The sequence below is a fragment of the Manacus vitellinus genome, unplaced genomic scaffold (genome assembly GCF_001715985.3).
Source record: "Manacus vitellinus isolate BGI_N305 unplaced genomic scaffold, ASM171598v3 scaffold_13_pilon, whole genome shotgun sequence".
Lineage (NCBI taxonomy): Eukaryota > Metazoa > Chordata > Aves > Passeriformes > Pipridae > Manacus > Manacus vitellinus.
The window spans coordinates 15,044,520-15,058,215 of NW_021938999.1; the positions used below are offsets into that span (position 1 = coordinate 15,044,520).

At 37.0% G+C, this 13,696-nt stretch overlaps 1 protein-coding gene across 1 annotated transcript in view; it reads right to left on the reverse strand.

Moving 5' to 3' along the window:
* Positions 1 to 13,696, reverse strand: part of SEMA3E (semaphorin 3E) — a 133,408-nt gene that overhangs the window by 20,017 nt on the left and 99,695 nt on the right. The window contains exons 6-10 of the mRNA XM_008926499.2: positions 8,646 to 8,765; positions 8,183 to 8,325; positions 5,567 to 5,681; positions 5,157 to 5,226; positions 3,731 to 3,875 (exon numbers count right to left, since the gene is read on the reverse strand). Coding sequence (XP_008924747.2) covers positions 3,731 to 3,875; positions 5,157 to 5,226; positions 5,567 to 5,681; positions 8,183 to 8,325; positions 8,646 to 8,765 — 593 coding nt within the window. The remainder of the gene's footprint in view (positions 1 to 3,730; positions 3,876 to 5,156; positions 5,227 to 5,566; positions 5,682 to 8,182; positions 8,326 to 8,645; positions 8,766 to 13,696) is intronic.

Below are 13,696 nucleotides of genomic sequence, written 5' to 3' on the forward strand. Positions count from 1 at the left end.
AGTGTGGTTTTAAAAAAACATTTCAAGCAAAGCCACAGTAGCAGCCTTTCCCTATTTAAATTGGATTTTTCAATCAATAAAATGAAATAAAATACTCTTTACGTTTACTGGAAACAGTAATTTTAAACTTGTGGTCAACTGTAATTGACAATAACAAACCCCTGCACTTGTCAAGTGGGGCAATGTTTGTTTCCACTTTCTGGGTTTAGCTACAGGAAAGTATTTGTTCAGTGTTGACTTAAAAGTAACTGTCTAATCAACCTAATGATGGAATTTCACCGGCTGTTTGCAATAAAGAGACAGAGCTGGAGCATGAAGACAGGCTAAGCCTCTGCTTCTCATGCACTGCACAGCATATCAAGTGAATAGGCATTGCCAGGTTCCCTTTACAAAGTTCTAGCCCTGGAGAGATTTAATAAAAATAATCCTTCACAGGCTTTTCATTTTTAATTAAATAAAATCAAGTAGTCTAGAAAGGAAACAGTAGATGCAGCTGTCTCTGAAGCCTATCAACACCGCTTTTGATTTTACTGATGTCAGTTCCAGAAGCAGTACAGCCTAAATGAACTAAAAGAATCAGCAAAACAGGGCAGAGATTATGGTAGAAGTAGTGCAGTGGATTTCAGTCTGTCAGAACCTGTGTGACTCTTAACAATGCTTTTCTGTTTATTTAGCTTTAAGCCCTGCTCTCATTCCTTATAGACTTATTCTTTACTCATTCAATAGCTGAGATCAAAGAGTGCTGACTCTCAGAAATGCCTAATAGTAGGTTATTTTTGGGCTCTTGTCACTGTCATTCCTGAAATGGGAAAGGTACTGAGATTCAGTTTACCAATATGCTGAGCTTTTCTTTGGAATTTGAAACCTAACACTTGGCTACAGCCTGAAACGCAATTTCTCTTCATGCTTCTGGAAAAACATTGAAAAGACCTCTAAACTGTGCCCTAAATGAGCAGCCAAAAATGAATCAATTAATGCTTTTTTGGCTGGCAGAGCCAGCTAGTTCAGCCTTTGATGTGCTCTGCATCATATAAACACAATTAAATCTATTAACACCCCAGAAAGACCTGGTTCCTCAGCTAATTTGTTCCATGATACGGGGAAAATTACTTTCACTCTTCTGCTACTTTTTCAGCTCCTATGCCTTGCCTTTTGGGGAGGCAACAATCCAGTTTGACCCAAAGGTGGCCAAGGGAGAGAAGCATCGAAAGCAAGTGGAACTTAGGGCAGCATTTCTGTAAATCATTGTCAACTTTGCTGAAGTGCTGGCTCGGTGTTCTCTCCTTCTTGCCAAAACCCCACCATTTAATCTTCAGTGCTAGGAGATATCAATGTATTAACTGCAGTCATTAATACTGAATTCATGCCTGTGTTTAACGCTAGTCCAAATAACATATGTGAGGTGTTCTACTGCCTGGAAGAAATGAACACCACTTTAAGAACTTGTATTATCATTGTAAAATATACAGCCATTATGCAATCCATGCATGATACTGTCTCATTATTAGGTAAAACTGCAAAAACTATAAATTTGATATACCAAAACTCAAATAGGAAACTAATAATTCCTTTGAATTCAACCATTTTTCTCAAAATGTGATAATTTATTTATCTGCTTTTCTATCCTGACTCAATACCAGTGACTTTGAAAAATGACAAACAAACAAAAAATTATTCGGTATTGATGTCAACACTTGCTGCAGTGGTAGTTCATTGGCCAAGATGGTCAAATCATATTCATAATGTTTAAATCTTAGATAATCTCTTTTTTGGAGCATCTGCTTCAAAAATTTGACTTAAGTCTCTAACCCCAAGAGAAGTAGAGGAAAACATGAATTTAAAATGATTAATTTAAAATGAGAAAGGACATGCATTTGAAATCATACTACAGGGAGAAAGGCTGTACTGGCATGTAGTAGATAAGTTAATGGGCCTTTTCACCTCTCATTCCTGAGATTCAGTGATAAATTAATTGTATGCAACACTTATTTCTGGAAATGATTGTGTTCAGTATAAAAGAGAATATTGAGTCAGCAGAAAGTACTGCTCCAGCAACTGTTTATTCCCCCTTTAAGCTCATGAGACTGAGCCCCCAGCCTGAGAGAAGATTAAGAGGTGAAGTGTGAAAACTGGGGGGGATTTAGCCAAACAGCTGTTGCTGTCTTTGCATCTCACAGAGTCAGAAATCCACCCAATGCTGGCATGATAAGGGGTGGAGCTTCATGGGTGTAAACAAAAGCAGCTTTGCAACAGATGACAATTGCCATGGGTGGGTAAGTAGTTGTAATCCCAAAAGGTACAGGATAAAGAAGAAATCCCGGATGTGATGTTTCCCTGAGTTAGCCTGTCATTGCCTGCTGTGAGGCTCCTCCTGACTGGCAGCAGGAAGGGGAAAGTGAGGAAGGCTCTGGCTCTGCCTCTTCCATGAGATGGTGACGGGCCCCTGCAAAGCAAGGGGCACCCTCAACCTGCACCAACAGGCAGAGGAGGAGATGTGAGAGCCCTAGGACAGAAACTCCAGAAACACCTAGAAAGAGAGTGAAACAGGAAAAGGGTTTGAGGTGAAAATCACTTGTGATGCCTTTGAGAAATCAACACAGGAATTAGGAATGCTTTGTAGAAATTAATTACCTGCCTCTAAGCAATGAGTTCGTGATTTCCTCCAGAAATCTAAGTGCCAGACAGGAACAACTCTCTACATGACAGCACCTCTATAGTTGCAGAGCGTGCTACAAAAATTAATCACAGTTTCAAAATATGTTGTTTCTTTCCTTCACTTAATACCCATTGGAAAAAAAAAAGAAATTATGTTTATAAAGAAACTTGAGTGAAAATTAGCAAAAAATATGAATGGTTTTGCTGAGTTTGGTTGTTTGCAATGTTGTTTTATTATTTCTGTATTCTTTGTAAAGGGTACAAGAATGTTGATAAGCTTGGAAACTTAAGGGCAAGCTTAAGGTGATAAGCTTAAGGGTAGTAAAATCTCACTCTGTGATGTCTGAAAGCAAACCAATGAATTACAAGGGTGATAGACCATTGTTTCCAGAAAGAACCAGTCTTGAGAGAAGGACCTTGAATGATGAAGAATTTGCTCGTTATCTACAAAAGCATTTATTCTGATTAGTTACTTTTATTAAAATTTATGTCTCATTTCTAACCTGTGCGTTGATCTCAATTATAGAAGTATTCCAATTTGATCCTTTTGGAAAAAGAGGTGGAAAAAAGAAACTAGAACCACCTGACTTTGAAATAGTGGATTCCTCTTTTGGGTTTTCTTTTTTTTTTTTTTTTTTAATTTCCTTTCATGCTTGTTAAATGTCCTGGTTTCATCAGGCAAAAGAAACAAAGGGAGGTTCCTTCACAGGTAACACACTGTTCCTGAATGCAATATCTGACCCACCTTCTAGAGGTGCTGCTTTCTATCCATTTTGCCTGGGGTCCTAACTTTGGAATCTTATGACTTTGACACAAGGTTGACAAATTCAAGTCCTAAGAGGATTTTGAAAAACCTTATATACTTAATCCCACTATTTTTTGGGGGGAAACATATGGGGCTAGCACTCGATTAACTTATGGCTGAGCCATTCCACACTTTTCCAGAAATGCTGGAGTATTCAAGGAGATATACCCTGGACCGTGAAGTCAGGAAGATTTGTGCATTAGCAGCAGTCTGCTTTTTCTTTTCAATTTCATTTACATAGCAAAGCAAGGGTAAACAGATTGTACTTACTGAACCAGGTCTAGGATAAGGTACTTTTCTTTCGTAGAGGGCCCAGTGGTATTCAGGTCCTTCTTTATGAGCATATGGTCCATTGAAAGCTGCTCGGACACTTGCCATGTGGTAAACACATATAGCATAGCCTCTGAATATATTGCTATGAAGTGAAATTTAAAGACATTATTAAAGCAATATGTCACATTCTGTATATATAATACTGGTTTTATTGTGCAATTAAAAATAAGTCACATTTCAACAGTATTCAGGGATAAAAAACTACCTATTCTTTCCTATATGCTTTTCTTCTAAATATTGTGTGCAATGTTCTTTAAATGTCTTTAATGTGTTTATATTTATAACATTTCTCCAAGGAAGCTCTGTGTTGTTATGCCAAAATTTGATAATGGTGAACACAAACTCTAAATTACTTGTTTAGAAACACAGAGGAAGCACAGTGAACTGAACTCAGGTTTTATATGTCTTTGATTAGTTATTTAAACAGTTTACCATTTTTCTTCTCTAACATTTTTCCTATTGTTTTTGCTTGGAAAGATGCTGACTAAAAGGAACAGTGACTAAAATGAGTCCTTTTTTTATTGAGTGGGAATGTTGGTTGATTTTATCAGTTAGATCAGAAGATCATTTCGTGTAGGTCAATCCACATAAAAGTTTCTATTTTACTTTTAAATTTTATTCACTTATTTCCAGAGAAGCAATTGATTTTTTATTTTTTTTTTAAAGAAGAATCAGTGCTCTCTACAAAGAAGTTATTTCTGACTCTGGAAGGTGATCCAAATAATTTTAATTTACTGGCATTGGGAGCCAGTAGGAAATGCCAGGTGTCTGCATCGCTAGAGGAGCAGATCTGACTTTGTTTATTAGAAAAAAATAAATCAAGAGATAGTGGCAAAAGCACAGCTGATTTTTTCTACCAGTTACATCCTAAACTAACAGTTGGATTTCAGGGATGAGAGTACTACATGCTTGCACTTGAACTAGGCTGCAGTGGAAAAGGAAGAGGAGGCCACCAGCAACATTACAGCTGGTGCTTTAGGCTTCACTAAGAAGTTAGTAGGAATTAAGCTGCTATCTACTTAACCTTGAAATACAGTGGAGCTCTTAGGGGAAGACAGGTGACTCTGAGATGCTGTTCTTATAAGCATGCAGGAGTGCATATACTTCGACACTAGGAAATTTTCAAGCTGAGAAGCACTTAATTAATTTGTGATCCAGATAGACTGAATCACTGAATGAGACTTCAGCCCCTGAGTGTTATAGAGCAGTTTTTACATTAACAAGGAAGCCCACTGTGACTAGAACAGAGATTAAACTGTTTACTGTATATTTGCTAAGGGATATGCATCATGCAGCTTCTATCTCTTTAATAGACTGTTCAAACATTCCTCCATGGCTGCTATTATTTCTTCTAGTTGTTTACCTTGTAGTGTTGAAAAGGCCAAATATCACTGGATTTTTGTTATCACGAGTTTGCAGCAAAAATACATCCTCTGTAAAATTTAAATGCAACATTATTGATAACAAACTACTTTTCCCAGCCACAGAAGAGAAACTTCATTGATTGTTAAAAGTATAATCCTATTTTACTTATTTATTCTATTTAATTTTATACAGATTTTAAAAGCAATCTTTAAAAACAATGCATAAAGGAGTAATAGGTGATAGCCAACTCTGTACTTATAGAACTTCATATACATTGGAAACAAAACACTAACAACCACGCCCTGTTAATGAATAAAACAGTACAATATTTAATAGTAAGGTATGTTATCATGAAAGTGTATGGCTTTTCTGGATAATTTTGAGTTTATTGCAGTCTAGGATATTTACCTAATTCATCAAAATGCGTATCGATTCCGTTTCTCCCAGGCACAGAACAAACCAGCCTGGTTTTGAGGAAAGTGGTCCATTTATTGACGAGCATTCTCTGGCCTCCCATATCATTCTGTGTAGAAAGAAACAAGTGCCAATGGTAATTTGAATGAGTAAGTCTGGAAGCACAAACATCTCTGCTGAATTAATTGTTCATTGTGTCTTTTAATGCCAAAGGCATTCCTTTCCAAACCACGTCTATTACTAGTACTGTTTCTCTGGAGTCAGTTTTCAAGTAGGATTGCACTGATCAAGTCCAGGTCTCATTAAGAGCTGTGGGTTTACAAGAATTTTTTAATTCTGTACCATATCCCTGGATAGTTTTAACTATACAGCAGTTGTAAAGCTTTCTTTTTATTGCTCATTTTTGTAAATTAGATATACTAAGTATATTAGTGAAGTTTAGCTTTTTTGTAAAAGCTCAGTGCAGGGTTAGTTTGATGCATTTGGAAACTGAAGGTCTGAATCTATCTATAGAAATGGTACAGCTGTGGCAACTATTGGGACTTGAGAGAAAAGGGAGAATTTAGTACTACTTAGCAATCAGATTTTTGTAACCTTCAGGTACCATCCTCAAATCATGGCCTTATATTCAGGTAGTCTGTGTAACTGGTTGAAGGTTCTGCAGTAGGCTTGCAAAACTCTCACAAACAGAGGTCTGTTTTCCTCAGAAAAGTAGAAATATGCAGAGTAGCTGCCTCTGTGTTGCAAAACCTGTTACAGCTCAGAAAAAAATAAAAAAGTTGGGAAAAAAAGCCAGTTCCTGAATCACTTGTTGTTGTTTGTATTCACTAAATAAAATCTGAATTATAACATACAGCTGATAAGTTAATGGCCAGATGATAAAAGACTTCGAGTTTTGAAGAAGTGGAAGAGAAAGATCTGTGGGATTTTGGGTTAACCCATGGCTAGAGATAAGACTTCCAGGTGGATATATTGCAGACTAGAGGGAACTATTAAAATAATCTATTCAGAACATAAACCAAAGAATTCTACTTCAGATCTTGATACAGGCTGGAATCCAGAAAGCCAGCTGGTTTTGTGAACATTAATGTCTTGAGGCTGCAATTTGGTACCTTGCATACTTCAGATGTTTTTAAGTTATACATGAGTACTCAAGGAAGTTTAATAGGTAGTATGCTCATGAGCATATATGATATATACCATACATGGAGGTGACAGAAGATTTTTAACTTGTACCTTGTTCTTTGCCCAATACTTTCAAGAAGCTATCCCCTACAGTTAGGCAGGGGAATATAATTTTTTTTTTTACAAAATCAAATGTTAAGAAATAGCCTTCTCTTTCCTTCCTTTGATCAAGCAGATGTAATCGCCGTGGGAGTGGGAGAGCTCCTCTCATCAGCCTTACAGTGGTCAATTGTTCAGAGAGAACCAATTATGGGCAGCTTGATTTGGGAGATCATATGTTAACTGTGCTTCTCTTCAGCAACTGCCCAAGATCGCCATGTGTGTGGGGCCAGGGATCCAAAAAGCGATGCCACCAACACACCAGGAGCATGGCCTGAGTGGGAAATGGATAATCATGCAGGACAGTGGAGGGAAGAAAAGTCTTTCCTTATGATTTTTCTGGTAAAACTTAAGTCTACCTGGACAATTTGATCATTCTTTCTAGTTTCCTATCTGCACAACTTTTCTTAGTTACTAAGAAGAGGAATGAGAGATGAAATGAAAACATTAATTGGCTTCTATTTGTAAAGCACTCTAGAGGTTTTTGGCATTGCACCCTTCCTATCATTCTTGCATCAGAGGTTTTCAAAATTTATGGAAACACAGGTGTCCCTGCTCATGCCAGAGGGGTTGGAACTGGATGATTTTTAAGGTCCCTTCCAACCCGAATCATTCTATGAAGAGTTGAATTTGGAGATTGTCAAGTCCAACTGTCCTACTCAAAGTAAGTTACTTTGAACAAGTTGTTCAGTAAATTGCTCAGGCCTGTGTCCAGTCAAGATTTAAACGTCTGCAAGGATTGAGGCTCTGGGTAACCTGTGTCAGTGCTCAACCCTCCTGGTAGTAAAAAAATGTTTTCTTACATTCTAATGTAATTTAATGTGTTTCAATCTGTACCCATTGCCTCTTGCCCTATCCAGCTGTCTGAAAGGAAAGCTACTGACCCTGTACAACCTCAGTTCAGTCCTCACTGACAGAATAGGAAAGCAAGAGGGAATATCAGAGAGGACTGGTGGCTGGGCTACTTCTGTCACCTGGAATGTGAAGGGACATCATTTTATGTCAGCTGTGAGAGCTGCAAGAGGCCCTGGACCTACAGCCAGTTTGAAGGATAATAGAGTCCTGATCTGAACTGAGAAGGTGGATGGTAAGAGAGTCCTGTGGGCAACTGCTGTTAGTTACCACCTCTCTCAGCTAAACTGAACTTCAAACACAGATTTTGGATGACTTGTGAATGTTATCACACTTGAGGGTGAGTAGATGTAAGGTTTTCATTCAGACTATCACACCATAACTAACAGATGCCATATTTGCCTGGGGGAGAAGGACCAAAGAAAGAACATGCTTCCTTTTTCATTTAGCTGGGAGTCAAAGAAAGGATCTTACCGCACATACACGTCCCACTCTGGTATATATGGCATGAGTGTTTGTCTCAGCCTCTAAAGCTTTTTCAGTAAAGAAGAAATACACTTTGTTGTCATCATGGTCTTCATTGTCGGGAATCATGTATGAGCCAACAAATTTTGGTTCTTTAAAAGAAAACAGAGATGAATTGAGTTCAAGTTATTAAAACATTCTCTTATTTTTTCAGTCCTTAAAATCAGCTGGCAGCAACCAAAAAATAAAATTAAAAACCAGGGATCTGTAAATCAGAGAGCTGCCTAAGGGCAACCAGGTGATAGAAATAGGGTGTTCATGAAAAATTTCATGGAAAAAAACATAGTTTAATTAAATTCACCTCCAAATGGATATACATATTCACAAATAGTATTTCTTTAATTTGAGGTTATACAGAAATTGTCTAGTCATCTGAAACACCTCTGTTTCTTCCTTCTTCTCCTTCCTATACCTTTCAAAAGGCGCTCGTTGTCAGGTTCAGTTCGGAGATGGGCCATGCGATTCGTGGTGCGAAACAAGGCAGCATCTCTTCCCCAGTAGTCACTGTAGAGACCAGCAAAAAGTTCACCACCTGCAGACCATACATGAAAAAAACCGAAAATGAAACAACTTGGTAATGTTCTAAATATTAATTTTATTGCATGTGATAGGTACCACATTATAAACGTGGGTCATTGATATTTTATAAGGTAAGAAGGTGAGCTGGTATTATACATATAGTCTGTCAAGCACATGGACATTGTTCCTACTAGCAGTGCAATATTTACAACTGGAGTAGCATGAGGACAGGAATTTTAAAATTCATGAGTCTTGGTCTCATTTTCAAAACTGACTTAACAGGATAGATTCACACATAGAACGTGAGGGCATTAAATTAACATCTATCCACATCTGCCACAATAATATCCGACACATTAGGTACCTAAGTTCAAAGATCTCACTGTGGGCCAGTTAGTGCCTGGCTCTAGGGACACCAACCCTTTGTTGGCACCTAAGTTTTCATCAGTGCAAAGATTTTGACCAGTGATTTGCTGCTGAGTAGTTCCAGATGTGCCCTGGTCTTGTTAATGAGAGGAAGCAAATTGCCTGGTTGAAGAACTGGAAGGGACGTGGTGGGTTTGTGAGGAGACATAACAGGAGCCAGAAAGTGGGATGAAAGTGCAACAAGTTTTCAGAGAATGCAATGCTTAGTTTAGCTGCACCAAACTACTGATTTGAGCTATACTGCACAGTTACAGCTGAAGACTAAACCATCCCTGAATCCACAGACTAGAACTCCAACATAAATGAGCACAGTTATGAGATTTGGCTTTGTGCAAAAGATGGCAGAAAAAAAGTCATACTGAAAATACTGGAGGGCTGGATGCAGTTATCTCCCCAGCTGGAGAGATAAGAAGCAGCACCTGCTACCTTAGAAGTGATTTCTATAAACAAGAACATATTTTATTAGGCTGAGGGGATTTTTCCATTCAGCCTACTGGAGCTGTTCCACTTTCCCTGAAATAACTACAGTTTGGGAACAATTTGCTGGCCAAAGGGCTTCAGTGTTCAGCACACAGAGAAAAAGGGACTATTTTTCTCTGCTACAGCAATAACCTGCTTTCATATCATTAAAATATTCATCACAGTAGGGACAGGACCTCAGATTTCATCCTTCCTGCACAAATGGTGATGAATATTTCCTGAAAAATTTATGGAAACAGAAACTGTATATAGGTACAATTGGATTATATACGTTTGAAAATCCAGCCATCTAAAATTGTGATAGTGGACATATTTTACCTTACTAAAATACCAACAATAATTATACCTTTTATTTATGTATGGACAATATTCCCCTTAGCTGACCAAGAATTAACAATAACATATTTCATATCATTGTGGAGTTAGATTAGAATTTTTTTAGGGCCATTTTAAGAAGCAGGCAGCTATTGTCACTAGGTGGCATCCTTACGTTAGAAAATAACACAGCAGGAATTAAACTGCACAAAGAGAGGGAAATAAATTATTTCCAGTTCGAGGCTAATCTCAGTAGAGGTTTCAGTGACACAGCTTCCTTCCCACTAATCAAAATAAACATGACTGATCCATCCTAATAACATTTGCTAGCATTTATAAAGGTTTATAGCAAAAAGAAAGAATTTTGCTTTTTGGTCCCCCTCAAAGTGTGTATTTTGTTTCCAAGAGATACATATGAATTTAATTAGTGCCATAAGCACTAATAATTATTCTGAAAAGTTAAGTTTGGTAACTGGGGCTGGTTTAGACACCTCTGCTGATCTGGAGATGAGCATACTTTTGCTTTAGGTTTCATTATATACTGAATGGATATTGCCCTGTAAAATACATGGACATGATTTAGTGTAAAATGTTGACAAACCAAATAAAAAGTATAAATTATAGCATCTGTAGAAGTTAAGGTTGCCCAAAACTAATAGAGAGCTTTATTTTTTAAACAGCACAGATCTGCTTAAACCACAGAATTTGCCAGTGTCTATAAAGTGTTCCAAACAATCTGCACAGCCCTAATTAGAGAGTTACATTAGTCATAAATCCCCCTTTAAGAATTCTGTTGGAAAAATATATCAGACTGGCTGGTATTCTTTTTAATTTTGGTGATGTGTAATGCAAAACAGGATGGTTTATCCTTTCAACACTGCAATGAATCTTGGAAAATGCATCAGCGCAGGATAAATGATTCATCACATATTGCCAGTGATCAGGATTGACATCTGTAAGTCCAGATGTTCAGAAGCTTGGATATGAAGTCTATTCCTTCTGTTTGACATAGGTACAAAATGTTGGTATACGTAACCAATCTGCTGGCATGGCATTCTTCCATATACTGAGGAAATTATGACTGATTGTATCTGTGAGATCCTGAGGGGAGAATATGGAAGTTCCAGTCCTGGATGGATATTGTTCCATGAAAGATATTGTGCACATACATAAATTAATTCTGATATTTACCCTGAACTGTTACTAAGCTAAATATTAGACAAGTATCAAGCGTGAGCAGGCAGGTCACTTCGCCCAAGGACAGCAATGGGACAGAAATAACAAGTGTGACTATCAAATATCTCAGCACAATAACATACTTCTGAGATTATTTTCACTTTTAACACTAAGAGGATCTTCCCTTGTGCTTCCCAATAGTGTTTTACTTATCCTTTAAATCCAAGTTACAAATTTTGAACACAATTAGGTTTTTACAGGTGCTGACCAATTCCAGATTCAGTGACAACCTAAGACTGATGTTTGAAAAATCCCGTAAGATTTCTACTCTTTTCTTCCCCATTGAATATCTACTATTAACTCAGTCCTGTCTTTGTTGCAGGGCTTTATACTGCTGAACATCACACTGATTAATCTGCATCTTCTAGTAAAAATCAGTAGAGTAACTTCACAGACCTTCACTACTCCTCCCCTCTTCCATCCTCTCCTCTTCCATCTAACCTCAGCTTCATGCATACATGACAAATTAATTGCTAAAATTTAAGTTTTAACACAGCCTGGTTAATCATGCTAAAACAAGAATAGAAACTTTCTTATTTCCTTATTTAAGCAAACAAAAAAAAAAAAACCCATGGACCTCAAATATCAGTTTTAGCTCAAGTGATACATGCATACATTTTACTTAACATTCTTTTCAAACAAACAAATACATCAAAATTCATTTGGAACCATTTAAAAATAACTTTTTTTTTTGCCCTTTTATCAGGGCAAAATATTAACAAAATCAAATATAAATTTTTTCTTCTAAACCCTTCAGAATTCCTAGACAATAACCCTTAAAGTAAAATAGATTGAAGCATGTGATTTAATTGAAATAATATATACAAAAGATTTCTATAAATGGGCTTCTTCCACCTTAAAGGTGAATTTCCTTCATTTGTTATTGGCATTTTTTGTGTACCTATTTTCAATCGAAAGGTAATGCAAACACAAGCTATTATTCATCAGTAGTTATTTTTGTGTAAAATGGAAAATTCATGTTATGAATAAAGGATTAGAACATAATGAGTAGAACCTTTCATGTATTTCTTTGACTGTCAGTCAGTTATTACTCATATGACAAACAAAATCAGAACACTAATTCACATTTTAGCAAGTGATACTTCTCACAGTAGGAAAACAGCAAATTCAAAAGAAATTACCTATTGCTCAGCTGGTAAACTTCCTCTATATATTTGTATTTTCTGTCTGTCACTCAAGTATTCTGTCTTTTGAGAGAAAATGTAGAGTAAAAGACACAAATATCTAAAACTATTTCAAAAGTAAAAGCAGAAAATATTGGAATGGATTCCCTGGATATTAACATATTCAGATGTAGTTGAGGTTTTTCACCACTTGCTTGTGATATGTTGCAGGTAACAAAACATGGACTTAAACTGATTTCTCAGCTTTCAAGAGCTAGTGTGGTCTAAGTTAATGAGTGTGCATGATCTGATATCAAAAATAGTTTTGGCTATTGAAAGCAGATGGTAGAGTTCATTATGAATAGAAGTCCAAAGGTTTAATAATCCGTTTAACTAAACACACACATTTTATTCAGCCGGTTTGCCATCCAATATCTATTCTTTTTCCTGATACTGACAATAAATTGGTAAAAGTTAATCATTCATAAATTGAGGAATTCATCACAAGCTACTTTACCACTGGGTCAGATAATCCACAATAAAACTTGCAACAGCACAGATACTTAGTTATAAAGCCAAGTCACGAACTGTTGTTTTCTTGAAGTGGGTATTTTAAGTGTTGTGTTGAAATACATGAAGAGATGCAGAAGAAGGGATTGTCTTTCTTCCTAAATTAATCCAACTAAATCTGATTCTAATTAGTTATGTTGCAAATGATCTTTCAAGATCAAAATTTTAAAAGCTTTTAAACTTTTATCAGAGGTAGGAAAAATTTAATTGTTAGCCTAATCCTCATTGTTAGACAATGGCCATGCTGGTGTAGGCTGTGTTAATGTGAGTGGCAGAGGTGGGAGCAAGTTTTGAATAGTTTCCTTAGGAAGAAGAGGATGCTGGGTTGTGAAAGCCTTGCTAACAGGTTTGCATAAAACCTTTTAAGGGACATGCACATTGGCTGAACCTACATGGGAGAGTGGAGACAACTCTGGGGTGCAGCCTTCAAGGGCACCCTGACTTTGTACCAGGAGTGGATTCCACTTTCTAAGAAAATTGGAGTGCATGAAGAAGAATTGAACCTCCGAGCACTGGAAGACCAATCCTGGAGGGTGGAAGCAGTAGTTGTCATCTCCTGTCATGGGGTCATGGCCATCATGAGCTGTGATCAGGGCTTGGTTGAATAAAAGAGTATACTTGGCATTAGAAGTCTGTCTCATTTTCAAATTTCAGTTAAAAGATTCTTAATATTCACAGTGTTTGCATCTATGTCTTCTACCCTTTTCAACTGGCTGCCTAAAGAGACAAAGAATATATATCCTGGAGTCTAAGGAGCAGAGCTAATTTTGTTTATTCTGTAAACTGTGTGTCT